The 26764-nt window shown below is 37.1% G+C and overlaps 1 protein-coding gene across 6 annotated transcripts in view; it reads left to right on the forward strand.

Annotated features, from left to right (window-relative positions):
• Positions 1-26405, forward strand: part of CCDC138 (coiled-coil domain containing 138) — a 129753-nt gene extending 103348 nt beyond the window's left edge. For 4 of the 6 annotated variants that reach the window (XM_044263799.1, XM_044263802.1, XM_044263801.1 and 1 more), the window contains 2 exons: positions 23884-24022; positions 25871-26405. In XM_044263799.1, the coding sequence (XP_044119734.1) occupies positions 23884-24022; positions 25871-26036 (305 nt within the window). In that variant the 3' untranslated portion in view covers positions 26037-26405. Of the gene's footprint in view, positions 1-9201; positions 9226-23883; positions 24023-25870 lie in introns of those variants that run through there. The other 2 variants (XM_044263803.1, XM_044263804.1) reach the window with 2 other exon arrangements.
• Positions 26406-26764: the final 359 nt, after the last annotated feature.

A 26764-nucleotide genomic window follows, 5' to 3' on the forward strand; every position in this document is an offset into this window, starting at 1 on the left:
TTTATGATTCTCACTACTATAACCAAGACCAAACGTTCATATCTTATGTGTATTTTTGCAGTAGTCTTTTACTGGTTTCCTTGCTTCTTCCTGCTATATTCTCAGTGCCTTCACTGAAATGTGCCTCATTCGCTTGCCTAGAACTCCCCAAGTGGTTTCCTGTCACAGAGTGAAAGGTAGTATTTTTAAAATGGCCCACAAGGCCCTATAATGTCTGGCCTCTGGCTTCCTTTTTCAGTTCACATCTTAGCATTTTCACCAAATGTCAGACTTGATCCTGCCTCATGGTCTTTGCACTTTATCCTTCCACCCATAATACTTTTCTCCCAGATAGTGGCAAGGCTTGCTCCCTCCATTCCTTTGGGTCCCTGCTTCAATATCACATCCTTAGAGAGTCCTTCTTCGTCCATCCTGTGTAACTGAGCCCCATCGACTCTCCTTATCACCCTTACTCTGCTTATTTTATCCTCTAATGCTTACCTGATGCATATATATGTATACACACACATTGATCTCTGATTCATTTGCAGTTTATCATGGTGAAAGGGACGAGGTTATGGATTATACTGTTTTTCTATTTTTTTAAAATATTTTATTATTTCGACAGAGTTCACAGGTAGGCAGAGAGGCAGGCAGAGAGGGAGGGGGGAAGTAGGCTTACTGCCGAGCAGAGAGCCCGATTCGGGGCTAGATCCCAGGACTCTGGGATCATGACCTGAGCTGAAGGCAGAGGCTTTAACCCACTGAGCCACCCAGGTGCCCCTGGATTATACTGTTTTTCCAGATGGCTACCTATCCTTTATTCAATAAACTATCTTTCTCCCTTTGTTTAGAAATTCTTTTTTAGGGGTATTTAAAGTTTTTCTCTATTCTCTTATTGATTGTAATGATTTTTCATTTCTTTTTCTTGGGGTTTCCAGATATATTTCCAGTCATATTATCTGTAAATATTATATCTTCCTTAACAATCTTTATAATTTTATTTTGGCTTTTCTCATTAAATTTGGGTGTCACCTTTAGTACAAAGCTAAATAATGGCAATGATAGTAAACATTATCATATAGTCCTCATTTTAATGAGAATGCTTCTCGTGTTGTTTCATTAAACAAAGTGTTGCTGGCTTGGATTGAGATACAAATGTCTTATCATTTTAAGAAAATATCCACCATTCCATTCAGTTATGTTTAAAGGTGAATGTTGAATTTTATCAATGAACTTTTTGTATCTATGGACAAAAAAAGGATCATGTGATTAATATAGGTAATAAAAATGATAATCTTTAGATTATTAAAATAAACTACATTTGGTCATGGGATTTTTAAAATTTAAATACAAATACCCAACATTTAGTACAACATTAGTTTCAGATGTAATATTTAATAATTTATCAGTTGCTTATAACACCCAGTGCTCATCACATCACATGCCTTTCCTTAGTGACCATCACCCAATTACCCCGTTTCCTCTACCCACCTCTCCTCCAGCAGCCCTCAGTTTGTTTCCTATAGTTAAGAGTCTCTCATAGTTTTTCTCCCTGACTGATGACTTCCCATTCAGTTTTCCCTCCCTTCCCCCATGAGCCTTTGTGCTGTTTCTTATCTTCCACATATGAGTGAAACCATATGATAATTGTCCTTCTCAGATTATTTTGTTCAGTATACCACCCTCCAGTTCCATCCACGTCAATGTAAATAGTATTCATCCTTTCTGATGACTATACACACATCTTCTTTATCCTTTCATCTGTCAATGGTGTTGATCTATTTTTATTGATTTTGGGGGAGGGGCTTGTAGCTACCTTTTTTATTTAAATGTGTTTCCCTCCCCAGATTAGGGAAATTCTCAGCTATGATTTGCACAAATTTACCTTCTGTTGCTCTCTCTCTTTCTTCTTCCTCAGGGACCTCAGTAATTCTAATATTGTTTCACTTTATAGTATTGCTGATATCTCAAAGCCTCCCCTCAAGGTCCATTAGTTGTTTATTTGTCTTTTCCTTAGCTTCCTTTTCCATCAAGTTGTCTTCTTTGTTACTTACTTTCTCTTCTGCCTCATTTTCCCAACCTGTTAGAGCATCCAATTTAAACTGCATCTCAGTTAAAGCATTTTTAATTTCAGCCTGATTAGATTTTATTTCTGCACTGAGATTCTTTAGTGTGTCTTTTTTGCTTTTTCTCAAGCCCAGCTAGTAACTTTTTAGTCATTATCCTGAATTCTAGCTCTGACATTTTACTTACATCCACATTGATTACATCTGTGGCAGAGAGTATTACCTATGGTTCTTTCTTTTGGCAGAGAGTATTACCTATGGTTCTTTCTTTTGGCAGAGAGTATTACCTATGGTTCTTTCTTTTAGAAAGAGAATTCCTCTTTCTAGTCATTTTGCCCAGAGAAGAATGGATGAACGAGAGAAGAAAATAAAAAATAACTATGGCCCAAGTGAAATACACAATAGATAAATCTAAAGAGGTCAGAAAGTAAAAAAGAAAAGAGAAAGAAATAAAAGGGGGTGGAGGAGAGAAACTGTAGTCTCCCAGATGGACAAAACAGGGTGATGACTTGGTCTTAAGTGTATTTTGGTCTGTTTTTAGAAGACACTGAATCCAATATTGTAAAGAAAGTAAACTTAGATATATACAAAAGATGAATACAGTGAAGGAAGCCAGAAATGGAGAATGTATCTAATAAGAAATGAAAGTTAGAAAAAGACTTAAAAACAGAGAATTGATAAAATAAGAAACTAGTTGAAAAGGAAAAAAGAAAAAATTTTAAACAAAGATAAATGAATCATGAGAAAAAACCCTTGAATTCTATATACAGTCTTCCCCTAGTGCTCCATAAACTTGGTGTTCACCTGTTGTTCCAGCTGGTGTTCTGAGGGCAGTGCCTGCTGCACTGATTCTCAGGTGTTTTTGCCTGAGTGGAGTTAGTTGCACCACCCCTTGCCAGGTGTCTGGGCTCAGTGTGAGCTGCTACCCATTGCTCTGTGTGTCCTTTGCTCCCTGGAGGCTTTCTGTGCCTCCACAGAGGATGAAAATAAAAATGACCAAGCCTCATCTCCAGCCCCAGAGCTGAAAGATCATGGTCTCTTTTCTTCAGTAAATCCTCAGGGATAAGCAGTCTTCACTTTTGTGTGTGCCAAACTCTGCAGGCTCTTGTGGTGCATGCCTATACCGATCCTCCCAGGAGAAGGCAGAGGGTCCCTGTGTTTTTGCCCTTTGCAGCCCCCTCCGCCCCCCTCTTTCCACAGAGAGGTTCAAGGTTTATGGCTAGCTGAGCTGAGAGCCCACTTCCAGGCTTGCTGACCATAACTGGTTTCCGTGCTCCAGTGCCTGGGAACTCTACCTGCTCAGACATCCCCTTTCTTTGACCCCAGGGATCCTGAGACCACACTGTTCCACCTAGGATTCTGCCCTGCTTCGCCATCTGAGCACCTTTCAGTCAGGGGCATCTCTCAGTAGAGCAGACTCCTGAAGGTTGTGATTTTGTGCTCTGGGCTTTAATCACTTTCTAGTAGTCAGCTTTTGGAGGCTCTCCCCTCCTGCCATTTATCTTCCCATATATACCCTTAGATTCACTTCTCCATACCTCCTACCTTGCAAAATATGGTTGCTTTTCTATTTGTAGAATTTCAGCAATTCTTTTCTTACATCTCAGGTTGAATTCACAGGCATTTAGAATGATTTGATAATCACCTAGCTAAATTCAAGGGACCGTATGAAATGAGGTCTCCTATTCTTTTGCCATCTCGCCTCCTCTCTGGAGATGTTTTTCATAGAATTTATTGCTGATTTTGTTTGTTTGCATCACAAAGGAAAATAATAAACCAGTCTCACTTATGATTACCCATTCAAATCCTAGACTGAGTATTAGCATTTACATTTACTGTAACAACTAAAATATTAAGTTTTCTTCCTTTCCATTTTACTTTATGTGTACCATTAGCTTAACATCTTTCTTCTTGTTTCTGCTTTCCCCTGGGATGGGGACATGTTGCTTTTTATATCACTTTTCTGTGACTGCTGTAACAAATTACCAGAAAGCTGGTACTTCAAACAATAGACATTTGTTCTCTTATAGTTCTGGAAGCCAGAAGTCTGACATCAGTTTCATGGCCAGAATCAAGGCACTAACAGGGCCACCCTTCTTCTAGAGCCTCTAGGGGAACATCTGTCCCTTGCCTCCTCCATCTTCTGATAGCTGCTGGCATTCCTTGGCTTGTGGCTATATTACTCTAATCTCTGCCTCTTAGGTCATTTTGAAAATGTAGGTTTTATTATTATTAAAGTATGGTGAGGCCAACAGATCAGGAGGTAACCATCATTAAAAAATCCCTTATTCAGGGGAACCCTCTTACACTGTTGGTGGGGATGCAAGTTGGTGCAGCCACTTTGGAAAACAGTGTGGAGATTCCTTAAGAGGTTAAAAATAGAGCTTCCCTGTGACCCTGCAATTGCACTAATGGGTATTTACCCCACAGATACAGATGTAGTGAAAAGAAGGGAAAGAAGGGCCATCTGTACCCCCAATGTTCATAGCAGCAATGGCCACAGTTACCAAACTGTGGAAAGAACCAAGATACCCTTCAATGGAAGAATGGATAAAGAAGATGTGGTCTGTATATACTATGGAGTATTATGCCTCCATCAGAAAGGATGAATACCTAACATTTGTATCAAAATGGACAGGACTGGAAGAGATTATGCTGAGTGAAATAAATCAAGCAGAGAGAGTCAATTATCATATGGTTTTGCTTACTTGCGGAGCATAAGGAATAACATGGAGGACATGGGGAGATGGAGAGGAGAAGGGAGTTGGGGGAAATTGGAGGGGGAGATGAACCATGAGAGACTGTGAATTCTGAGAAACAATCTGAGGGTTTTGGAAAGACCAGGGCAGGTTGGGGTGGTGGTGGGAGGTTGGGTGAGCCTGGTGGTGGGTATTATAGAGGGCACTGGGTGTGGTGCATAAACAATGAATTCTGGAACACTGAAAAGAAATTAAAAAAAAAAAATCCTTTATTCTTACAGATTGTAACTGCAGGGGGGCATTCCATGCTGCAGAGCCACATAGGGGGAAGCACCAGGGTCAGTCAGCAGGGAACTGAGAGCAGGAACCTTTCTTGTGGTTTTCATGGGAAGGTATGGGAAAGGCAGAATAAACAGACTAATTTGAAACATTTTCGGTGGGTATTAAGACACAGGGGCGGGTACCTGACCTGGGAGTGATTTCCCCTGCTGTCTGAAATCTCCCTCTGCTTCCTTTTTATAAGGACACTTGTGATTGTGTTTAGGCCCACCTGGGTGATCCACGGTAATCTCTCCATCTCAAGATTCTTACTTTAGTGACATCTGCAAAGTGTTTGTCATGAGATAATGTTCACAATTGCTAGTGGTTAGTATGTCGACATCTTTTGAAGGGCTGCTATTTAGCCTACCATAGAATTCTTTCCTTTTTTCCATCACTAATGTGAGACTTTTGTTGGTACCAGTTTGCATGTATACTTGTTTCGTTCTTGCTGATTCATTGTACAGATCCAAGCATCTGACTACTTTATTATGTTTTAAAATACAGTTTCAAGCACTGACATATTGAAAGAGTACACTAGCATAAATTAGTTTTTCTTTTTTCTTTTCCTTTGTATTTTAAAGGAAATGTTAAAAATGTTTTATAAAATGTTTTGTTGTAAAAAGATGGCATGAGTCACTGAGTTAGGAACTGTTCCTATAGTTCAGCTGCTTATTTTGCATATATAGGCATACCTCTGGGAGATTATAGGCTGGCTTCCAGACTACTGCAAAAAAGTGAATATTGCAATAAAGTGAGTCATGAATTTTTTGCTTTCCCAGTGTTTACAATATACTGTTTTCTTTTAAGTGTGCAATAGCATTATATCTTTAAAACCTATGTACATACCTTAATTTTAAAAAATACTGTATTGCTAAAAACTGCTAACCATCATATAAGCTTTCAGTAGGTTGTAATTTTTTTTTTTTTAGATTTTACTTATTTATTTGAGAGAGAGAGAGAATGAGAAGGGGTGGGGGGGTCAGAGGGATAAGCAGACTCCCTGCCAAGCAGGGAGCCTGATGCGGGACTTGATCCCAGGACTCTAGGATCATGACCTGAGCCGAAGGCAGTCACTTAACCAACTGAGCCACCCAGGCGCCCTGGTTCTAATATTTTTGCTGGTGGAGGGTCTTGCCACTGTCTTGATGGCTGCTGACTGATCAGAGTGGTAGTTTCTGATGATTGGGGCTGAGGTAAATGTCTTAAAATAAGACAAGTTTGCCACATTGATTAACTCTTCCCTTCATGAACAATTTCTTTGAAGAGTTTGATACTGTGTGATAGCATTTTAACCACAGTAGAGCTTCTTTCAAAATTGTGGAGTGAATCCTCTCAAACCCTGCTGCTTTATCAACTAAGTTTATGTGATATTCTAAATCTTTTGTTGTCTTTTCAACAATCTTTATAGCATCTTCACCAGGACTAGATTCCATCTCAAGAGACCACCTTCTTCACTCGTCCATAAGAAGCAACGCCTTATCTATTCAAGTTTTATCATGAGATTGCAACAATTCAGTCACATCTTCAGGCTCAACGTCTAATTGTAGTTCTCTTGCCATTTACACCACCTCTGCAGTTATATCATTCACTGAAATCCTGAACCTCTTCCCTGAAAGTCGTGCAAGAGGGTTGGAATCAACTTCTTCCAAATTCCTTTTGATATCGTATCTCTTGAATCATGAATGATCTTAATAGTATCTAGAATGGTGAATCCTTTCCAGGTGGTTTTCAGTTGACTTTGCTCAGGTGCATCAGAGGAATCATGATCTGTGGCAGCTATAACCTTACAAAATGTATTTCTTAAATAATGAGACCTGAAAGTCAAAATTACTTCTTGATTTATGGGCTGCTGAATGGTGGTTGTGTTAGCAGACATGAAAATAGCATTAATCTTCATATTCCCATCAGAGCTGTTGGGTAACCAGGTGCATTGTCAATGACCAGTAATATTTTGAAAGGAGTTTTCTGAGCAGTAGGTCTCAATAGTGGGCTTAAAATATTCAGTAAACCATGTTGTCAACAGATGTGCTGTCATCCAGGCTTTGTTGTTCGACTGACAGAGCACAGGCTGAGTAGATTTAGCATGATTCTTAAAGGCCCTAGGATTTTCAGAATGTTAAATGAGCATTGGCTTCACCAGCTGCATCAGCCCCTAACAAGAGAGTCAGCATGTCCTTTGAAGCTTTGAAGCTGTACATTGACTTCTCTCTAGCTATGATGTCCTGGATGGCATTTTCTTCTAATAGAAGTTGTTTCATCTACATTGAAAATCTTTTATTTAGTGTAACCACCTTCATTATCTTACTTAGATCTTCTGGATAATTTGTTACAGCTTCTATATCAGCATTTGCTGCTTCACATTGCATTTTTATGATATGGAGATGGCTTCTTCCTTTAAATGTCATAAACCATCCTCTGCTAGCTTCAGACTTTTCTTCTACAGCTTCCTCACCTCTCTTAGTCTTCATACAGTTGAAAGGAGGTCCTTGCTGTTATTTAGACTTTGACTTAAGGGAATGTTGTGGCTGGTTTGATGATCTATCCAGGCTGTTTTTCTATCTTAGCATTCATGTACTCACTGGAGTAGCATTTTTAATCTCCTTCAAGAACTTTTCTTTTGTATTCACAGCTTGGCTAACTGTTTGGTGCAAGATGTTTAGCTTTTGACATATCTAGGCTTTGGACATGCCTTTACAGTATGCTCTTCCTTTTACTTGGGCATGTAGAGGCCACTGTAGGGTGGCCTAATTTCAGGAGTGTTGTGTGAGAGAGTAGGAAGGCCTGAGGAGATGGACACAGAGTAGGGGAATGGCTGTTTGGTGGAGCAGTCAGAACACACAGAGCATTTATCAGTTAAGTTCACCATCTTATACATTGGTGTGGTTTGTGGCACCCCAAAACAATTAAAATAGTAACATCAAAGATCACTGATCACAGATCATATAACAAATATAGTAATAGTCAAAAATCATAATAAAATATTGAAAGAATTACCAAAATGTGACACAGACATATGAAGTGAACAAATGCTTTTGGAAAGATGTCACTGATAGACTTGCTTAAACGGGATTGCCACAGACCTTCAATTAGTAAAGCAAAAACAAAAACCCACAATACCAGTGAAATAAGTGAAGTGAATAAAACATGGTATGCCTGTAGATAAATGGCTACCTGACGCTCTGAGAAATTAAGTGACTGGTTTAATGTCACATGGCTATGGCCAAGGTGGTGATTAGGAATAAATTAGTCTTTCAGAAAAAGAGAAGCTTCCCTTGGACTTAGGACCCTAGAATTGAGAGATTCCAGAGCAGAAAGTAGTGTCAGCACTCACTGTGTCCCAGAGATTAAAAAAGAAAGGAAAGTGGGGATAGTAGGGGGAAGCTTTAGAATTCTTTCAGGAATGAGCAAGTAGAGGAAAGAACAGGGATTTGAGCAGACTAGGAACTCTGTTTGGGTTTGTCCTACTCCAAAAAGAGCTTTTGTCCCTGGACTAACACTTCTCTCACCTCAGGCCCCTGACAAACTCCATCATCTTTCAAGAAATAGGAAATCTTAAGTGTGTTTTATAGCCCACCTTGTTCCATAAAGTAGTGAAGGTAAACTTGGAAAAAACTAAGGAGGGGAATTTATGTAGAGTTGGGTGTTTTCAAAAAATTACCTATGGATATCCTTCTTACTGTTGTTTTTGTTTCCTTTTTAGGAATTTATTGACCTTTATTCAGTGAAAGGATGGGCAGCTGATGTTTTTTGGTTGACGTTGAATGTTGCCATATTATAACTTTTAAAGATTTATTTATTTTAGAGAGAGAGAAAGAGTACGTGAGCAGGAAGAGGAGTAGAGTGGGAGGGAGAGGAAGGGGGAAAGAATCCCAAGCAGACTCCACACTGAGCATGGAGTCTGATGTAGGGCTCCATGACCTGAGACGAAATCAAGAGCTGGATGCTTAACCAACTGAGCCACCCAGGTGTCCCAGTCATGTTATAACTTTTGAACCATCAGAACTGGAAATTAAAAGCCTTACTATGCAAAAGTTATATATTGTCCCATGTAATAACATGTTAATAAGTATATCTGAGAGCTGAGAGTTTGCTTTTTTTTTTTAAGATTTTATTTTTATTTATTTATTTGACAGAGAGAAATCACAAGTAGATGGAGAGGCAGGCAGAGAGAGAGAGAGGGAAGCAGGCTCCCTGCTGAGCAAAGAGCCCGACGCGGGACTCGATCCCAGGACCCTGAGATCATGACCTGAGCCGAAGGCAGCGGCTTAACCCACTGAGCCACCCAGGCGCCCTGAGAGTTTGCTTTTAAAATAATTTTATTCTGATTATCACTTTGCCTTAGAATTATGAAAAGATTAAAATAGCTGCTATTTGGAAAATAGGGATTTAGATTCTTAGCATAAAAACTACATAAAGTACTCTAGTCAGTTACCAACAGGTTGATGTTTAACATAGGCAAGATAATCATTACGAAAGATTGTACTGAATTGCTGATAGCTTATACTTTTTAGAAACAAACGGCTGCTTTTGAAATATTGGCAGGTCTTAGATAGATAATTCTCTTGTGAAGAGAATAAACATTATAATAAACATTAATAAGAATGTTTATTTTCTTATGTTGCTTGCTAATATAGTATTTTGTCAAATATTAGTATAATGTTGATACAGACAGCTCTTATGTCACTTTCCCCTTACTACTGACAATAACCTATAACTGAGATTGATTGTGTCTTCGGGTAATCCTTTCAAATTGGAGATTTAAATACCTTCCACCAAGCTATAAACTACAAAATTACATAAAATATTGTGACTCAAGAAAGCATTGAAAAAAATTGTTTTCAGGAGATAAGTTAGCCCCTTGTGGCAAACCTTATGGGCTCCCTCCCCCATCACCATTCCCATCCCTTTCTCTTTTGCCTACTCAGCGCTCTCATTGGCAGGAATGGCCACATGCATGACACATGTGTGGCCAGTGAGGGGGATATTGGAATTCCACTGAGAGTTTCTAGGAAACTATATTTTGGTTTTCTGATAAGAGGGAACAGATGATTGGCACTGTCCCTACACTACACCCTTCTTTTTACCTTGTCCTCTAGAGCCTTTTGACCATGAATTATAACGTGAAGAAACAGTCTGAAATGAAGAATTTGGGTTTCTGATGGCATTATTTTGTACCAGTCCTAGAACCAGTTCTAGGAAGTGCCTACCTCTTAAGATAGAAACAATAATCTGTTTGATTAAGCCACTAAAAATTCTGCTTTCTTTAAAGTCTTTATTTGGAAGGTAGAGGTTTATTATTTTAAAATTCAAGTGGAGATAGATGTCAGCAAGGTGGTAGACTAGGATGCTCCAGCCTTCATTCCTTCACAGAAATATCAAATTAACAACTACAGACTGACTAAATTAACTTTATAGGAGCTCTGAAAACTAGTCAAAGATCTGTAGCAGTTAACCTAATGTATATTCAAAAAAAGCCATATTCAAAACATTAGGAAATTTTGTTCTCTTTTTTTTTTAGGTTTTTTTTTTAATTGATTTATTTGACAGAGATCACAAGTATGCAGAGAGGCAGGCAGGTGTTGGAGAGGAGGCTCCTTTCTGAGCAGAGAGCCGATTGTGGGGCTCGATCCCAGGACCCTGAGATCATGACCTGAGCCGAAGGCAGACGCTTAACCCACTGAGCGACCCAGGCACCCCTTTTGTTACCTTTTTATTGCCTTTACACCACCCCACTGCTGGTGTGGTATAGGGCAGATGGGAGGAAGTAGCTCAGTTCATTACTCTTTCCCTCATACAGAAAAGACAGAGTGAACTAGTTTGAAATATTCTGGCCTATCTGGATAGTCTAAAGGATTGGGTTCTCTCTTTGCCTGACTCAGAGCATGGACTAGGACATTTATAAATAGTTTGGATCTCAAACTGAAGGCTGAGAAGGGCAGTGGTAGGCACCAGGGCACTTGAAAGCTGCAGGGTACGGTAGACTGCAGATGCCTCGGACAAGAAATTATAGACAGACTAGTATAGTACAACATCTGAGGTGTGGAGAATAAGCTGGGTTGAGACTCTGGGAAATTAAAACATTTAAAAGCAGCCAGGGGAAATTGGAAAAAGAAAAAGCACACTCAGGGTGCCTGGGTGGCTCAGTCAGTTAAGCATCAGACTCTTGATTTCATCTCAGGTCATGATCTCATGGTCCTGGGATTAAGCCCCACATTGGGCTCTGTGCTGAGCATGGCATCTGCTTCTCCCTTTCCCTCTGCTCCTCATGCTCGCTCACTATCTCTTGTTCTCAAACAAATAAAATCTTTAAAAAAAAAGAAAGATAAAAAAGAAAAAGCACACTTATAGACCCTGATAGGACTTACACCTAAAAAAGACCTGAGAAGACCCTAGGCCTATATTTTGCATTATTCCCAAGGGCCCAGGGAACTGCTAATTAATGAAGAAGATCTTCCATACTAGTCTGCAAAGACTAGGAAAGGTGGTCATTTTTCAAATGATAAGTTTTCAGCAAAAAAATTACAAGGCATACAAAGAAACAGGGAACATGGCCTATTAAAAAATAAATAAATAACTAAATCTTGAGAAAATATCCCCAAGGAGGCATGCAAAGGAACTCACTCAGGAAAGACTTTAAAGCAACTATCTTAAATATACTCAAGGGCTAAAAGAAAACACAAAGAACCAAAAGAAGTCAGGAAAACTGTGTATGAAAATGTGAGAATTTCAACAAAGTGCTGGAGTTTAATAAAAAGGAACTGAATAGAAATTCTTGAGCTGAAAAATACAGTGACTGAACCAAAAAACACTAGAGAGTTTCAACAGCAGATTTATACAAGCACAAGAAAGAATCAGTGAACTTAAAGACAGGTATTTTAAATTACAGAGACTGAGGAGCAAAAAGAAGGAAAAATGAAGAAAAGGGAACAGAGCAGAGCCCACGGGACTTACAGGACATCACGAGGCTGGTCAATATACATATCATAGTAGTCCCAGAAGAAAAGAGAGAAGGGGGCGGAATAATCTGCCCCTTCAATAATCTATTTGAAAAAATAATGGCTGAAAACTTATCAAGTGTGAAGAAAGACATAGTTTTACAAATCTTAAGAAGCTCACCGCATTCCAAAGCTCAGTGAACTTTAGAAAAACCCAAAGAGCTCTCACAGTGAAGACACATGATAATAAAACTGTCAGAAGTCAAAGAATCTTGAAAGAAGCATGGAAAAATGTGGTATATACATAAAATTGAATATCAGCCTTAAAAAGGAAGGAAATTTTGACACCTGCTACGACTTGGATGAACCTGGAGGACATTATGCTAAGTGAAATTAGCCAGACACAAAAAGACAAGTTTTATATGATTCCACTTACACAAGATACTAAAATAGTCAAATCTATAGAGAAAGTAGAATGTTGGTTGCCAGGAGCTGGCAACTTCACAGATGGAAGTGGGTGTCAGTGTTTATTGGGTACAGTTCCTTTTAGAGAAGATGGAAAATTTCTAGAGACGGATGGTTGCACAACAATGTGAATGTACTTAATACTAACTATAACTTAATAATGATTAAAATGTAAGTTTTTTGCATATTTAACCGCAACTTAGAAATTAAATAAAAAAGCTTTTAGAACTCAAAAAAAGATGAGGCTAAGGATAAATGTAAAAGTGTGTTTTTTTTTTAAACATCACCATGCAAACTATCATTTAGAAATGACCATCATTGGGGTGCCTGGGTAGCTCAGTGAGTTAAGCCTCTACCTTTAGCTCAGGTCATGATTCCAGGGTCCTGGGATCAAGCCCCGCATGGGTCTCTCTGCTCAGCAGGGAGCCTGCTCCCCCACCCCAGCCTGCTTCTCTGCCTACTTATGATCTCTGTCTGTCAAATAAATTTAAAAAAAAAAGAAAGAAAAGAAAAGAAGCGACCATCATTAAATGTTATTTCAGATACCTTTCTGTAGTTGTGTACATATGAAAATATTGATGAATGGATAAACAGATGAAAATACTTTTACAGAAATGATATTGTTATACATGTACTTAATGAAATCTTTTTTTCCCCAAGTTTTTATTAAAATTTCAGTTATCTTACTGAAATCTATTTAACAGGAAAAATGAAATGGATTTGAGTTTTAAATATTTTATATCACAAATTCTTTCTGTTAAGAAAAGGTAAAAAGCATTCTCTCTTTTTATTTTTTCAATTGTAAAATAATATAACAAAATTTACCTTAGTAATCATTTTTAAAAATTAATTAACTAGTTAATTAGTTAATTTAGAGAGAGAGAGAGAGAGTGAGCAAGCAGGGGAGGGCCAGAGGGAGAAAGAGAGGCAGGAAATCCAGAGCAAACTCCGTGCTGAGCATGGAGCCTGATGCTGGGTTTGATCCTTGACCCAAGAGATCGTGACTTGAGTCAAAACCACAAATCAGACGCTCAACCAGCTGAACCACCCAGGCGGCCCTACTATATTAGGCATTTTAGTGTATCCTGACTTTTAAATACTGTTTTCAGTTTTAGACATTTATTGACTCCTAGCTAGGAAAGATGAAGACAGCAGCACTAGTGAACTTTCCATCTCCCCTTTCTTGACTTCCTGACTTTTTAGTTGTTTTTTTTTTTTTTCACATTATCACAGTTTATATTTTTCATTCTGTTCTGTGACCATAATTTGCAATGTGCTTCATGTTGATTTTCTTACTACTTTACTTTATATTAGTTTTACATCAGTTTATATTCAGTGCTCAGGAATAGCTCTTTTACCATAACTTCCACATTTCTGTGTTCTTATTTTTGAATAATCTCTTAATTGTTCCCTCTCCCATGTGAGTCCCACACCCCTCCTCCCCAGTTAAGGTAGTGCTGAGTATAGAGGTATAAGGCTTGCTTTCTTTTGTTCAAAAATTTGCAATCTGTGCTTTTACTGTTACAGAGAAGTGAAAAAGTCTGATTTTTTTCCCTGTTAGTGATAATTTATTCTTTTGCTTAGAGGGCTAATGACTATTTTATCTTTGAAGTTTAGGGTATTCCTTGCTATTTAATGTTCTGAGGCAAATTTTCCTGGGTCACTATTGTGCTTTTTCAATCCGCAGATCCACTTCTTTGTTCATTTACCATTTCATACATCAATTGACCCCTTGAACAACACAAGTTTGAACTGTGCCTACATGGATTCTACATGGATTGTTTTTTCTTTCTGTAAATATATTATACTACTGTGGATGTATTTTGTCTTCCTATGGTTTTCTTTCTTTCTTTTCAAATTTTTACTTGAACTCTAGTTAGTTAATATGTAGTGTAATACTGGTTTCAGGAGTAGATTTTAGTGATTTGTGACTTAAACAACACCTAGTACTCATCACAACAAGTGCCCTCCTTAATATCCATCACTGTTTGGCCTATTCTCCACCTGCCTCCCCTCCATCAACCCTCAGTTTGTTATTTTTCATTAAGAGTCTCTTATGGTTTGTTTCCCACCCTCTTTTATCCCCCTTCCCATATATTCTCTTAAATTCTACATATAAGTGAAATCATATGATATTTGTCTTTATCTGACTGACTTATTTCACTTAGCGTAATATATTCTAGGACTTTATAAAGATAAAAAGCTTTTGGACAGTGAAGGAAACAACAAAACTAAAAGGCAGCCTAAGAATGAGAGAAAATATCTGCAAATGATATTATCAGGTGAAGGACTAGTACCCAAGACCTATAAAGAACTTCTCAAACTCAATACCCCAAACACAAATAATCCAGTTAAGAAATGGGCAGAGGACATGAACATTTTCCCAAAGAAGACATACATAGCTAACAGACACATGAAAAGATGCTCAACGTAACTCATCATCAGGGAAATACAAATCAAAACCACAAGGAGATACCTCATACCTGTCAGAATGGCTAAAATCAACAACACAGGAAACAACGGATGTTGGTGAGGATATGGATAAAGGGGTACCCTCTTACACCATTGGTGGGAATGCAATCTGGTGCAGCCACTCTGGAAAGCAGTATCGAGGTTCCTCAACAAGTTGAAAAAGAGACTACCTTACAACATAGCAATTGCACTTCTAGGTATTTACCCAAAGGATACAAAAATACAGATTTGAGGGGTACATGCACCCCAATCTTCATAGCAGCTTTATCAATAATAGCCCATATATCCATATAGGCTATATGTGCATATATAGATGCACACACACAATGGAATATTGCTCAGCCATCAACAAGAACGAAGTCTTGCCATTTCCAACAATGTGGTGGGAGTATGTATTATAATGTAATGGAGACATGTCTTGAAAGATGTTGCTGTGGTCGATGTCGAAGAGATTACTGCCTATGTTCTCCTCTAGGATTCTGATAGATTCCTGTCTCACATTGAGGTCTTTTTTCCATTTTGAGTTTATCTTTGTGTATGGTGTAAGAGAATGGTTGAGTTTCATTCTTCTACACATAGCTGTCCAATTTTCCCAGCACCATTTATTGAAGAGACTTTTTTCCACTGTATATTTTTTCCTGCTTTGTCGAAGATTATTTGACCATAGTATTGAGGGACCATATCTGGGCTCTCTACTCTGTTCCACTGATCTATGTGTCTGTTTTTGTGCCAGTACCATGCTGTCTTGGTGATCCTTGCTTTGTAGTAAAGCTTGAAGTCAGGCAACCTGATGCCCCCAGTTTTGTTTTTCTTTTTCAACATTTCCTTAGCAACTCAGGGTCTCTTCTGGTTCCATACAAATTTTAGGATTGTTTGTTCCAGCTCTTTGAAAAATGCCAGTGGAATTTTGATTGGGATGGCATTAAAAGTATAGATTTCTCTAGGCAGTATAGACATTTCAACACTGTTTATTCTTCTGATCCATGAGTATAAAATGCCCTTCTTTTTGTGTCTTCAATTTCTTTCATGAGTGTTCTGTAGTTCCTCGAGTACAGATCCTTTACCTCTTTCTTTAGGTTTATTCCCAGGTATCTGATCGTTCTTTTTGCTATAGTAAATGGAATCGATTCTCTAATTTCCCTTTCTGTGTTTTCATTGTTAGTGTAAAAGAAGGCAACTGATTTCTGTACGTTGATTTTGTATCCTGCCACATTACTGAATTGCTGTAATGAATGCTAGTAACTGAATTGAATGAATTTTAGTAGTTTGGGGGTGTAGTCTTTTGAATTTTCCCAAAAACCCAAATAAACCCAAAATAAAACTTTCCCATATAAAGTATCATGCCATCTGCAAAGAGAGAAAGTTTGACTTCTTCATTGCCAATTTGAATACCTTTTATTTCTCTTTGTTGTCTGATTGCTGTTGCTAGGACTTCTGATACTATGTTGAACAAGAGTGGTGAGAGTGGGCATCCTTGTCGTGTTCCTGATCCCAAAGGGAAGGCTGTCAGCTTTTCCCCATTGAGGATGATATTTGCTGTGGTATTTCTCGTATTGGGGTATTACATGTTCTTCTTACACTTGATGAAGTTGAGGAACATTCCCTCTATTCCTATACTTTGAAGCATTTTAATCAGGAACGGATGCTGTATCTTGTCAAATGCTTTTTCTGCATCATTTAAGAGAACCAAACCTCTTCTTTTATTGATTTGTTCTATCACATTGCTTGATTTGCAAATGTTGAACCACCCCTGCATCCCATGGATAAATCCCACCTGGTCATGGTGGATAATCTTTTTAATGTACTGTTGGATCCTATTAGCTAGGATCTTGTTGAGAATTTTAGCATCTATTTTCATCAGGGCTCTTGGTCTGAAATTCTCCTTTTTGATGGGGTCTTGCTAGGTTTGGGGATCAGGGTAATGCTGGTTTCATAGAAAGAGTCTGGAAGTTTTCTTTCTGTTTCTGTTTTTTGAAACAGCTTCAGGAGAATAGGTATTATTTCTTCTTTGAGTGTTTGGTAGAATTCTCCAGGTCCTGGGCTCTTGTTTTTTGGGAGGTTTTTGATCCCTGCTTCAATCTCGTAACTAGATATTGGCCTATTTGGGTTTCCAGTTTCTTCCTGGTTCAGTTTTGAAAGTTTATAGGTTCCAGGAATGCATCCATTTCGTCTAGGTTGCTTAACTTATTGGCATATAACTATTGATAATAATTTCTTATGATTGTTTCTGTGTCCTTGGTGTTAGTCATAATCTCTTTCTTTTCATTCATAATTTTATTAATTTGGGTCCTCTCTTTTCTTTTGGATTAGTTTGGCCAGTGGCTTATAGATTTTATTGATTCTTTCAAAAAACCAGCTTCTAGTTTTGTTGATGTGTTCTGCTGTATCTCTAGTTCCTATCTCATTGATCTCTGCTCTAATCTTGGTTATTTCCCTTCTTGTGTATGGGGTTGGCTTATTTTGTTGTTGATTTTCTGGTTCTTCAAGGTGTAAAGAGAGCAAGTGTATTCTGGATTTTTCAGGGTTTTTTTGAGGGAGGCTTGGATGGCTACATATTTCCCCTATAGGGCCACCTTTGCTGTATCCCATAGGTTTTGGACCAATGTGTCTTCATTCCCATTGGTTTCCATGAATTGTTTAAGTTCTTATTTGATTTCCTGGTTGAGCCAAACATTCTTAAGCAGGGTGGCCTTTAGCTTCCAAGTATTCGAATTCCTTCCAAACTTTTTCTTGTGGTTGAGGTCCAGTTTCAAAACATTGTGGTCTAAGAATATGCGGGGAATAATCTCAATCTTTTGGTTTCAGTTGAGCCCTGATTTGTGACCCAGTATGTGGTCTGTTCTGGAGTAAGTTCCATGTACACTCGAGAAGAACGAGTATTCTGTTGTTTTAGGGTGGAATGTTCTGTATATATCTATGAGGTCCATCTGGTCCAATGTGTCATTCAATGCTTTTATTTCTCTATTGATTTTCTGCTTGGATGATCTCTCTGTTACTTAGAGTGGTGTGTTAAGATCCCCTACTATTAATGTATTAGTATCAGTATGACTTTTTATCTTAACAGTTGGCTTATGTAGTTGGCTGCTCCTGTATTGGGGACATAAATACTTAAAATTGTTAGATCTTCTTGGTGGATAGATCCTTTAAGAATGATGTCATATCCTTCTTTATCTCTGACTGCAGTCTTTGGTTTAAAATCTAATTTATCTGATGTGAGAATCACTACCCCAGCTTTCTTTTGAGGCCCATTGGCATAAAAGATAGTTTTCCATCCCTTCACTTTCAGTCTGGATGCATCTTTACATTCCAAATGTGTCTCTTGTAGACATCATATGGACAGGTCCTATTATTTTATCTAGTCTGCAACCCTGTGCCATTTTATGAGAGCATTTAGGCCTTTCACGTTGGGAGTGATTATTGAAAGTAAGTTTTTATTGACATCATGTTGCCTGTAAAGCCCTTGTTTCTATGCATTGTCTCTGTAAATTTCTGTTCTATGTCACTCTTGGGTTCTTTCTTCTTTTATAGAACCCCCCTTAATATTTCTTGTAGTGCCAGCTTGGTGGTCACATACTCTTATAAACCTTGCCAGTCTTAGAAGCTCTTTATCTCTCCATTCATTTTGAGCGTCGGCCTTGCTGTATAAAGTATCCTTGGCTGCATGTTCTTCTCATTTAGTGCCCTGAATATGTCTTGCCAGCCCTTTCTGACTTGCCAGGTTTCTGTGGACAAGTCTGACGTTATTCTAATGGTCTTTCCTCTGTACCTAAGGAATTTTTTTGAGTGCTTTTAACCAGACTCCAAGTTAATGCTGGTCCCCAATCACAGGGCACTCTTGTATTGCGGTATTGCTTTCCAGTGGATTGCTTCTGGTGGCTCCCTTCCCCTTCTGTTTATCTTCTGATATCAGTCCGAACATTCCCACTGTGTTTTACCTCTCCACTGGCATCTTCCACCCCCTTAGAGATCCAGAAGTGTATAATCCTACATCTCAGGCTGATTTCATGAGTATTCAGAGTGTTCTGGTAGATATTTAGCTCACTTTAGGGGGACTGGTTGAAACAGGGTCTCCTATCTCTCCAACATCCTGCCTTTCCCTCTGTACAGAGATTTTTTTGACTGTGTAGGGTTGGGAGAGGTCAGCACCCATAAACCCTATGTTGTTCAAGGGTAAACTGCAATATATATTATTTTATTAACTTGATATCAAGAATACAAATTATCCTTTTTTGGATCTTTTTTTTGATAGTCTTCCATATCTTGGTTTCTTTCTGATTATTTCTTTATAGCATTTTCATTGGTATGATTTAGGATTATCTCAGATTTTTATGATAGTGATCAAATTTTCAGCTATATTATTTCAGTTTTGTGATTTATCAGGGTGTTTTGTTTGTTTGTTTGCTTAAGTAGGCTACATACCCAGCGTGGAGCCCAAGGTGGGGCTTGAACTCAACAACCCTGAGATCAAGTTAGATACTTAATCAACTGAACTAGGCACCCCTAAATATACATTTTTTAATGGTGGTTTTTAAATTCTGTCTTTTAAAAATCTTTTTGTTGATCATCTTTTCTTATTGTCTAGCCATGTTTTTATTAGGTTAATATATAATTCAGAAGTCTTATGGAAATCTGTTCTGTTTTTTGAGTTGTGTTTTCTTTTACATTTTATTGTCTTGTGCATTGCCATAATCCTTTCTTATTGATTGATTGATTGACTGATTGATTGATTTATGTAATATGTATGCCACGTTGCCATGCTGTTTCTCCTCTTGTTTTTAGTTGGACCTCCATGTCCACACTTTGTGTGTGTCCTCATAGAAGGCATGGGGCACTCTCTTCATACTACCATAGCCAAGTCCAGTTTTCATTTTCTCCCTTCCAAGCTACAGTTTAAAAGCCGTTTTCCTTAATATATATGTTTTTTCAGTGCCCCATGGGTGTATTAATAACATGCTGTTAGATTCTCAGGATTGTTTTTACTTCTGAGATTTGACTAAATATCTTGTTTGGTTCATTTCACCTTAGGAAAGTGGGCAGTATGAGTATCCTGTTCCCACAGAGAAATTCTTTTGGCTTTAGACTGGCTTCTACACTATACTGCAGTCTGTACTCAGGAACATTATTTTCAGATAGACCCCTGGCAGCCAGCCCCTTTCTCTGTTTTCCAGTCAGAATATTGAAAAGGTAACAACAGCTGTTTAGTTTGTTCTTCTTCAGGTTTGGGGGTTGTTAGTAAGAATTCCCAAGGTTTTGTCAACCCCAGTATATGATATGGAAGATATTGTTAAGGAGGGGTGGACCTGGCCACATTTCTAACTCTTCCCACTCTATAACTTTGTTTATATCCTAGAACATTTTTTAATGTTTGTGACTTCAACTTCTGCCCCTTTTTTGGTTGTTGTTGGTGAGAGTTTTGGGGGGTTTTTTTAGCTTTAAAGTTTTAATCCTTATGACTAAGTATTAGGGGAGAGAAATTTTATCAACCATTTTTATCTTCCCATTTTAATGTAGGAATCAGTGAATTAGTGAAGAATGTAGGAATCATGCTAAGTAATTTATCCTGTGTTACATGAATTTTAGAAGACAAGTCATCTGGCTTATTGGGCCTTCAAACCCCCCCCCACTTTTGTACTAGCCACCTTTATTCAAATTAAAGTTCTTCTGAGCATAAAAGATGTATTTGAAGATTTTATTTATTTATTTGACAGAGAGAGATCACAAGTAGGCAGAGAGGCAGGCAGAGAGAGAGGAAGGAAAGCAGGCCCCCCGCCGAGCAGAGAGCCCGACGCAGGACCCTATCCCAGGACCCCGAGATGTATTTGAACATCGGAGTAATGAAAAAATGTTAAAACTGCAGTGTTTCTGTCTTAGAGTTAAACCTAACACAATGCATATAAGAATATCAGAATTTTCTTTCTTTTTATGCCTTTCTCATAGATTTAAAAGTATGGTTGGAAATCAAAGTAGTGAATCTACCTTACTTCTAAAAGACCTTTATAAGCTTCACATTTTAAATGTGCTGATATATTAAAGTTTTTGGATGGTCTTGGCTCTTTTCCATTATATAGGTCATACAAGGGAGTTCACTTTTTTTTTTTTAAGATTTTATTTGGGGTGCCTGGGTGACTCAGTGGGTTAAAGCCTCTGCCTTCGGCTCAGGTCATGATCTCAGGGTCCTGGGATTGAGCCCCGCATCGGGCTCTCTGCTCCGTAGGGTGCCTACTTCCTCCTCTCTCTCTCTGCCCCTCTGCCTACTTGTGATCTCTGTCTGTCAAATAAATAAATAAAATCTTGAGATCATTGTTGAGGCCTTTCTGATAACATGAACAGTATTAACACATATTTTTTATGTTATATGTATTATTTTATGTTACAAATATTATTTTTATGTCATGTATTATATGCTATATTCTTATAACAAAGTAAGCTAAAGAACATCAGGTGAACATCATAAGGAAGAAAAAATACATCTACAGTACTCTACTGTATTTATTGAGGAAAAAAATTGTGTATACGTGGGCCTATGTAGTTCAAACTCAAATTGTTCAAGGGTCAACTGTACAAAAAAAACATTGTAACTTTTTAATGTGGTTTTTAGGTTTTTAAATTGAGAACATATTGTAGATCAATATTATAGATTGTCGGTATATTAAGAACCCTCAGTGGACTTTCTGGTAGTGACTTACATGATTGTTCTTTATCCGCTGCTTTAAAATTAAAATCTGTTAGTCATGTAATATAGTTACCTTTCTTGTTCAGAGTTGACATAAATCATATGTGTCAGGATCTGAAAAAAGAAGACTGTCAGTTTTAATGAAGCAGCTTGAAATAATCAGTCAGTCCATTTCTAATGATATCTGGCTCCATTGGTTAAGCCTCTGATTCTTGATCTCAGGGTTGTTGGTCTCCATGCAAGGTGTGGAGCTTACTTAAAAAAAGAAGTAATAAATGTTCTTTGTAGATTATGTGTGCTATATTTGTAACCTACATTTTCATTCTCTAAGAAGATTCTGTAACTGAGATACATACATGTGCATGCACACACGTGCACACACACACATGACTTTCGGTGAACTAAGTGTAGTCCGTACATGGGTTAGAGTGCTGTGGGGGTAGTATTACATTTTTTCCTCCTACTTTTCACTACTTGGTAAAATGCAGAGGACAGGTGACCATTGCTCTTGTGCTCCGCTGCTAACATGCACCACCTTTCATTTTCTGTTACCACAACATTGCTCTGACTTTACTAGTGTGGATTTTGTTGGTTTCACTATTGAATAGTTTACTCAGTAAAGACAGCCTTTTAAGCTGTGCTTATAGATTCAAGAAGAATGATGAATACATAGCTATCATATTTTTGTGTCCTTTGTCCTTTTTGTTATTGACTCATTTATCTGTGAGAAATAAAGTCCTGTATTCACTCCTCTGAATTTTACAGAGCCTTTTTACATAGGAATTTAACTACTGTAAAGGCCATAATTTATTATTTTTCTATTATTTTTGCTTCTTTTCAAGTTCCCTAATTACCATTATTAGTGATTTACACCTTACAAAGCATTTTTATGCATTATTGTGTTCAACTCGTAACCACTTTAACAGGTCTTTTAGTTTTAACTATTGCAAACTTTACTGTGGCCCTTATTCTCAAACCTTTGCATACATTAGATTCAGACAGTTTTAGAGGCAAAATTGCTGAATCAAAGAGTATACCCGCTTATAAGCCTTTTGATACAAATCTGTCAATTCTAATTATTTTATTCCTACTGAGGTTGAATATTTTTTCTGTATTTATTCCATTGTGATTTTTCGCTTGTGCCCTTTGTTCATTACTAAAAATATTAGGTCCATCTTTTTCTTACTAATTTATAAAAGCTTCTTTTAACATTATCAGTCTTCTAGTAAATATATTACAAGGGGATTTCCTCTGTGTCTCTGCTTCAAGTTTGACATTTCCCTTTTGTTTTGCTTTTGTCTTTTAGAGCTTTTGCCTTTTAAATTTTGTAATTTTTTTATAGACGATAAAATTTTATACTTTGTAAAATTTTTCAACCTTTTATGAATCTTTTCACCCTTTGGCTTTTGTCCTTAAAGAGTTATTTCCAGAGTCCACAGTCTCTCATGGTTCCTCTCCCCCTCCAATTTCCCCCAATTCACTTTTCCTTTCCTTCTCTTAATGTTCTCCATGTTATTCCTTATGTCCCACAAGTAAGTGAAACCATATGATAATTGACTTTCTCTGCTTGACTTATTTCACCAGCATAATCTCCAGTCCCTTCCATGTTGATACAAAAGTTGGGTATTCATCCTTTCTGATGGCTGAGTAATATCCCATTGTATATATGGATCACATCATCTTAGAGGGGAGAGGGTGGGGGGATGGGTAACCCACTATTAAGGAGGGCATGTATTTCATGGAACTCTGGGTGTGGTACATAAACAATGAATCTTGGAACACCAAAAAAAAATAAAATAAAATTTTAAAAAACTAAAAAATAAAATATTCTACAAAAATAAAAGTTATTCCCTAGTCATTGATTATGTAAATTGTCACTGTCACTTAAATGAAATTCTTAAATGTGAGGTTTTTTAAAAAATTGCTATCCACAAATATTTCTTATTGCTAATTATTTAAACTCAGCCTACTGTTAGGAACTTTTTGAAGAAATGATCTTTCCCCATTCTTCCAAACATGGGATTTCTGCTAAATACTACCTAGTGGAAGTTGGATATTAGGGAAAATAGTCTTATCTTTGGTTTACATTGTTCAACAGGAGCCAGTGGAGATTTTCATTTTTCAAATGAAGGTATTTTTGCTGAAAGTTTAAGTGTGAAAAGAATGAAAATCCAAATTAGTATTTATGAATACCTTACATAGTTCTGGTTTGTTATCAGTTTCCTTTTAGCTACACCCTAACAGCGAAGCACTGGTGATTTGTTTTGCAGAATCCTTGCAGCCTTTCCTGGAAGCCTGTAGCAACACTTTATTTTTTCGTACTTGCTCTGTGCTACTTCGAACCCCAAAACTTGATCTTCAAATACTAGAAAAGCTCAGTATTATTCTGCAGAAACTTTCCAAAATAAAGTAAGAATTTTTTTATTTCCTAAGATTTTTTTTTTTTGGGGGAAGATCTCTTATTGCAATCATTTAGGCCTTTCTGAATCCTATACTGACTCAACTTTGTTTATTAAATTACAGGTTCCAGTAAATATAGAATCTTGAGATTCATGGTATATTAATGCATGTCTAAGATACATTCGGAATGACAAATGAGAATTAGAGCATTATCTAGGAACGTCTTGTTTCTGTAATTCATTTCTGCTAAATGAACCTTATATCTAAGGTTATACCACAGAGTATGCAAAAACAAAGAGCAGTTTTTAGCATCCATGTGGCAGTATCAGAGTGAATTACTGCACAATGATACTCTGTAATACCACAGGTGAAAATTAAAAGAGATATTAAAAGTCTTGTCTATCTACAGATCCTATTGATGTACTGAACTGAATTTAGGGAATGAAAATGAAGCAAGCAGGAGAGATTTAAAATGATAACTGGTAACTGGTTTTATTTTAGGAAATAACCATGGGCTTGTTATGCCACTAATTGGATTTTATTATAATTCTTTTTGCATTTTTTCTTCTTTTCCTCTGATGCAAACATTGATATAACCAGTTATTAAATTATAAATAAAGGACATAGATTTTAAGCTTTATTTTCTTAATCTTGGTAGAGTCTCATGTTTCTTTTGAGGCAAATTAAACACCTGTCTCATCTCATGTTTATAACAGTAAAATTTCGGTCTTGGTTTAGCTCCTCTGCCCCTTCCCTTTCCCCTCACCTGTGATTTGCATGGCGTGAACTTTGGTGTTTTACCAGAACTCAGTATACTTGAATAGTAAATACAACACCTCTTAAAATTATTTGTAGATATGTGACAGTGGGTCCATATGTTTTCCTTGCTGCCTAGCATACAATATCACATCACAGTGAATTATTAATTGTCAAATTGTAATCTCATACTCAGCAAGTTTTGGACTGGCATCAGTTAAGCTTATCAGTTCATTGTCTTCCTTCATTTGCAGACTGACTGTATCATGGTTGTCTTGATTTGTATTTGGTAAATTCTCAGGAAGACCTGTTATAATTTACCTGTGGTGCCACGAAGCTGCAGTAACATTACTTAAGTTTAATTGGGTCTTAGCTCTTAATTTGTGGGATTTTTTTATGTAGTCTCAGAGTTGTTTTTTTTAATGTACTCCCTTGAGCCAAATCATTTTACTATTGATGTGTGTTATAGCTTACATTCATTTCAGAAGGAGAGCTAGAACAAAGCTCCAGCAAGAGGATGGGGGAATAATGCACAAGAAGGTCTTAAAATAAAGCTTTAATAGCACAGAGATGTGAATCGTTTTGCATTAAGTGGGTGGTTACATAAGTTATTTGACAATCTCTTTCAAGACGTAAATACATGGAGACAAGGAAATAAGAAATATATTTCAGATATATTCTGACTGAAAATCAAATTACTGACTCATTATTGGAAGGAGGATAATTGGAAAGGTATGTTGGAGCTAAGCCAGAAAGTAACCCAGTACTCTGCTACTTACTTAAAATAAGATGATCAAGTATTTTTCTTTCTAACTGTGAGGGGGAAAAAATATTCTCAAGCATTTTAATGGTGACTAAGGTGCAGTTTTCAAGATTATAAAGCATATTCTCTTCTTCCTTGAATACTTTGCGACTTTAAACTTATCTCCTAAAGTCTGTTCTGTTTGTCTTGGCATATTGATCCTTTAGTTAACCTATGTTCTGCTCTATGTTGGAACCAGTTGCCATTTGCTCACATTTACAAGTAAATGATCTCTCCTTGTCATTTCAGATAAACTCCCTGAGAGTGTGCGCTAAGTTAATGTACTTATTCTCTTACAGGGGTAACAAGAAGCTCTTTGAACTTTTTACTATTCATCTGATGCTTCAAGAATTACAAAGGACAACACATCCAGAGCATGCCTTTCTCTGTATTAACCTAAATTCAACTCTGTTCAATTTGGGTTTGACAAAATGCAACTCCCTGGTCTCCAAGGCAAGCCATTAGACTGGCTTATTATTATTTTATGTATATGATATGTTGTTCCTTATTTGTAAGATTGTGAAAATTACCAAAGTAACTAAAAGTCTACCAAGTAAAGTTATCAGTAGCGTCATTTATCATGAAAAGTAGATTTTTTTTAACTTTTAAAATGAAATCTATAGAAGCTGTGGAATTTTTGGACTGATTCAGTTCAACTTAGTAAGTACTAAGTTGAACTGAATCAGTAGTAGTACTTAGTAAGTACTACTAATGTAGAAAATGGAATTTCCAGAATTAATGACAGTGGGGTTACTTTTTGTAAGAGTGTATTAGGAAAATTTTTAAATTATGTGATTATTTGGAATAAAATTGGTGTTTGTGTGGGAAAGAGGATTAGATCATGTTGTCATTCTTTCTTAATGTATTAGCAATTTCCCCTTTCAGAAGCAAAAATCCATAACTTCTAACTTGCCATCTTCATATTATAACTTTAGTATAGAAACTACATTCACAAAAGTGATTTTTTTATTGTGCTGTTCAGAGTACTTTAAAAAAAGAATTTTTTCTATTTTTATTTTTTCCAAAACAATTATCACCAAAGTATATGTGTACAACAGAAGTTAAAAAAAAAACTGAAAAATAAACAAAAAAATCTTAGTCCCAACACCCAGTGATATAGCTATAGCCAAAGAGGAGTGAATGATATAACCAGTTATTAAATTATAAATAAAGGACATAGATTTTAAGCTTTA

The sequence above is a fragment of the Neovison vison genome, chromosome 8 (assembly GCF_020171115.1).
Source record: "Neovison vison isolate M4711 chromosome 8, ASM_NN_V1, whole genome shotgun sequence".
NCBI lineage: Eukaryota > Metazoa > Chordata > Mammalia > Carnivora > Mustelidae > Neogale > Neogale vison.